The sequence below is a fragment of the Athene cunicularia genome (genome assembly GCF_003259725.1).
Source record: "Athene cunicularia isolate RWA chromosome 3 unlocalized genomic scaffold, athCun1 chr3_part1, whole genome shotgun sequence".
Classification (NCBI taxonomy): domain Eukaryota; kingdom Metazoa; phylum Chordata; class Aves; order Strigiformes; family Strigidae; genus Athene; species Athene cunicularia.
The window spans coordinates 7,778,604-7,783,338 of NW_020799097.1; the positions used below are offsets into that span (position 1 = coordinate 7,778,604).

A 4,735-nucleotide genomic window follows, 5' to 3' on the forward strand; every position below is an offset into this window, starting at 1 on the left:
TAAGAGACAGCCGTCTGACCGTGCCCGCCGCGGACTCTGAGGGGGGTGTGGGGGGTGTGGATACGGGCAAGCAGGGGAGCGGGCAGCGCGCTCCAAACCCCCCCAGCCCGGGTGCGGGGGTCAGCGTTTTTCCCGTTAACAAACGCCCGCGGAGGCTGCACCCAGCCGTGCGGGTCTCGGCTGCCCGTTTCTGTTTGGGGGGCAGCGGTGCCGCCCCCCGGCAGCCGCGGGTCTCCTGCAGGCCGCTTTGAGGTACCTTTGAGTTTCACTGCACAACACAGTTTATAACTCCCTCCCCGAATCCCTGTTTTAAGTAAGAAAATCTCTGTATGCCTGTATTGCTCAGGTGCTCCCGTGGTGTGAGATTACAGATTCAAAAGCCCATGCGAGAGCTACTACTTCTGACGACTGTACCCGAAATAGATGAAAAATACTGTTCCCTCATAAACTTACTGTGTACGTGAATCTCACGGTTTCCACTGACTCAAAAGGAATAGTTCTGTTTACAGTTCTGCGTGTTCTGGGTTAAAAGATACAAATGGAACCTCAACATCATCAGTTTTCCAACTGAAAGAGCTGTCTGCATCCATCTAGTTCCAAACTGGGTTTCCCTGACATTGCTCTTTCAGGAGTTTTATCTGTTACAAATTGGATTCCATTCATGGAATAAGATCGTCATCTACACGGGGCAGTTGTCAGGATGATGGAACTGGTGAATTACTGTTTTGTAACTGTGATAATGTGACCATTGCACATTGCACAGTGACACTGCACTGAACCGTACCGACCATCTCCTCGCTGACTTCCACACTGTCCTGATCAGACTGTTCACCCCGTGCTTGATCACATGGGAGTCGGACACTCCAAATTACTGGGGCTGGCTGGGTGAAGCTCCCCCAAAAGTGGGCAAGTGAGGAAAAAAACTGAGTTTGCATGAGTTTTGAAGCAGTAATGAGGACTGGACAGGGATTCCTTCAGCCTGCCTCCCACCCCAGTTAATTCTGCATGTTTATGTAGGATATATAGAGTAAGCAGGCACTTACTTCAGTTGATCGGAACAGCTCTGAAAAGGGATTGTTTTCAGTGCCAACCTCAGAATGTAATTTGTTTTCTGGTTAGTAAAAACATTCTAAAAGCACATCTGAGAAACAGGAAAATGCCAGGTAGGAGATAAGTGGCATGGAAGTATTAAGACATGAACCTAATTCCAGATGTGCCTCAGAGTCATTACAGAGCAACAAGGATGGCACAGCCAAAGCTGAGCATCTAAGGGGAGTTGTAGAGTGAAATTCTAGTAGTAGGGCATTTGACTTTACAAGAAAGGGCTGCTTTCACCAGGCTCCAGGTAGATGTCTATGTCCTCACAGACAATCAGAACATCAGAAGGCATAACTCTGATAGATAAAAACAATTTATACTTTGCTGGATTGCCTTTAGCCTTTATAAATACATGCTTCCTTTGATCAGGGCTACACATCTCTCCATGAATCTGTGATTCTATGATGATGGGAGAATAGCTGTTCCTAAGTCATGTCTTGTGACAGGAGGAGATTGGACTCAATCACATAATAGATATAGTTCAGAAGGGACCACAGAATATCTACTCCAAGTGTCATCACAAATAACAGGCCTTAAACACAGATCCCAGCATCCTCAGGCAGACTTACAATCATAATAAAAAAAGCAAACCCACCAACAGCAAAATGCACAAGCCACAAAATGGGATTAGGAGGGACCAAGAAGCAATCTAGGTCTAGATCTGTGGTATTTATAAGCACCTTATTCTATGGCCTCTTACCCCATGCTGGGTCCCTAAATGCAGACATAGAGATTTTTTGGGGGAGCATGAGCCCAAAATGAGCTTATGTAGATCCCCACACCTGTACTCCCAAGCACATGGAAAGAAAGGTGAGACCAAATTACAAGATAGAAGAAAGGATATATCAGAATTGTTGGGTGAATATTTAAAAAAAAATATTTGTCACCACACACATTGAATAACAAATAATATTGGTTTTTTTCACCTTACAGTACTAACCGGAGGCATTGAGGTTCTCAGACCTTGTTGTTAACTACAGAGCATATGAAGATCTTGGAAGAGAAGACCAAAACAAGGAATGTCCCATATCTTCAGGAAAGCCTCTGAAATACAAAGGAAAGTGGTTTAGGATTGGCAGAGAATTGGAAGAGAGGCAAAGAGGACAAAGGGGCTAAGAGGGAAAGTCCATGAGCAAGGAAATTGCTAAAAACAAGTTATCAAGGCAGACCAGGAGATGAGTGTTTTTAAAAAAACTCTTTGAAAGCTTTTGCACGATATCCCCCTCCCCCCTCTTTTGGATCCAGCGTATCTGTATCAAGGGTAAAGTCCATTAGTCTCAGCTTTCAAGGCTCTATAGAGTTCACCTTCCCTGAACAGTGGTTTACCACAAGATCTTCCCACAGCACGTCTTTCTACCCTGGCAATAAAACCAGCGGCCTGGAGAAGCAGCGGGTTCTCTGAACCTTCCTTCGTGAATGTTATGATGGAACCACATGACTCCAATGTCTAAGATTCCTCAGTGGTCACAAAGAGGACAAGTTGATCACAGTTGTTATGAGGTTTTGCAGAAACACAAAACCTCAAAATTTAGCAGCAGAGTATCTAATTTTCTTTAGTTACAGTGCCTACAGCCTGCACTGTTTACAAACTATTTATGCATTTCCACTTTTAGGAAGACAAACAGTTTTCAAATTTTTAGGGTGTTTTAGTTCAGTTCATAGTTCCTGTATTGTGAAATATCATTCTTCACTATTTTTAAAATCTACAAAGGATCTACAAATCATTTGTAATGGATTCCATATGCACACAAAGAACACCCCTGGAAAGCCAAAGCATTAAATTGCCCATAAATGGAAAGCACAAATTCTGAAAATGTATAAATTCATGGAGGCCACAAAAACCCCCAGACAATACACATTCCCTTCACTAGCATCCATGTAAAAGGACTCAGCGTTACTCTGAAACCCAATCACTGTTGGGTTGAATAATGAAAGTGAACTAAAAGTGTTTTACAAATACTGACCTTTCACCTCACTGAACCAACATGCACCATCAAGTCATTTTAATCCAGAAGTGTACAGGACATGAAAAGCAGCACCACGCCAGAAAAAAACGGACCAAAATAAACACCAGCCTGCACAGCTCAGCAGGTCACGTCACTGCGAATGTTCCTGTGCATCACTAGCCTTGATTAAAAAAACAGAATCATGCCAGAATCAGTGATTTCCCTCAAAGCAGGTGCCCTGGACAATTCTGATAGCATACCCACAGTGATGATGATTTGATGAACTGATCAAAGCACACCAAAAATCTCAATGTGCCTGTCATAGGAGGGCCACCTCGTTTCTCATCACTGCTGGTTCACAGATCACAGAATCATCTAGGTTGGAAAAAACCTTAAAGATCATCCAGTCCAACCGTTAACATCACATTGACCATTCTCAACTCCACCAGATCCCTCAGCACTGGGTCAACCCGACTCTTCAACCCCTCCAGGGATGGGGACTCCCCCCCCTGCCCTGGGCAGCCCATTCCAACGCCCAACAACCCCTTCTGCAAAGAAATGCTTCCTAAGAGCCAGTCTGACCCTGCCCTGGCGCAGCTTGAGGCCATTCCCTCTTGTCCTGTCACTTGTTACTTGGCTCAAGAGACTCATCCCCCCTCTCTGCACCCTCCTGTCAGGGAGCTGTAGAGGGCCATGAGGTCTCCCCTCAGCCTCCTCTTCTCCAGACTAAACCCCCCCAGTTCCCTCAGCCGCTCCCCAGCAGACCTGTGCTCCAGACCCTGCACCAGCTCCGTTGCCCTTCTCTGGACACGCTCGAGTCATTCAATGGCCTTTTTGGGGTGAGGGGCCCAAAACTGAACACAGTAATTGAGGTGTGGCCTCACCAGTGCCAAGCACAGGGCTCAGATCCCTTCCCTGTCCCTGCTGGCCCACAAGTTATCAGAGGTCTGCAGCACAGTCACCTCCTCCCAGCTGATACTTGTTCCACATGCCCCAAAACAGAATAAACCTTCCTGAAGCAATTATTCTGAATCCTCGTTTCCTCTTGGATCTCCTCACGCACAGCTGTATCTGTAGTTTGTAGCTATGAGTGCAAAACTGCCGCCGGAATTTTTCAGCAGCAGCACTAAAACTGACTTGAAAGCTGCCACCACTCTCTGGCATTCTTTTCTGCCTCATCAGGCTCTTTCCAACTCAGATACTCACTTATTCTCTATCACAGCGCTTACATGTGAGTCATTATGAAGGTTTTCATCCTGATCTTCAAAGCTTTTTACAGGACTATGTGTGGTCACCTTAGATATGCACAGGGAAGAGCTCCAGCTCTTCAGGATATACATCACCAGCTGCTATAGCCATGATATTGGTAGCTTATGATCCATAATGGAGGCAAAAATTCCACAAGACCAGGACCCAACTAATGGAGCTCACTTCCAGAAGAGATTTACCAATGCAATTTACCACTTCCAAAAAAATGTGGGTTTAAATTAATGTCTTCAGACGGAGTCACACCCTGATAAACTTCTGTCTCCCCAGTACAAGAAAAGACACTGACATAGTGGAGCAAGTCCAACTAATCCAATGTAGTTGGTAGCTGGAGAATGCAGAGAGGGCAGGAGCTGGGTTTTCAGCCTGCAGAAGACAAAGCTAAGGAAAGATCTCAGGTGCTGGAGAGGATGGTGCCACGCTCC

At 45.6% G+C, this 4,735-nt stretch overlaps 1 protein-coding gene across 1 annotated transcript in view; it reads right to left on the reverse strand.

The window, feature by feature from the left end:
• FKBP1B (FK506 binding protein 1B) overlaps positions 1 to 3,478 on the reverse strand; it is a 49,389-nt gene extending 45,911 nt beyond the window's left edge. The window contains exons 1-2 of the mRNA XM_026846436.1: positions 3,458 to 3,478; positions 2,039 to 2,072 (exon numbers count right to left, since the gene is read on the reverse strand). Of these exons, the coding sequence (XP_026702237.1) occupies positions 2,039 to 2,072; positions 3,458 to 3,478 (55 nt within the window). The remainder of the gene's footprint in view (positions 1 to 2,038; positions 2,073 to 3,457) is intronic.
• Between the last annotated feature and the right edge of the window lie 1,257 nt (positions 3,479 to 4,735).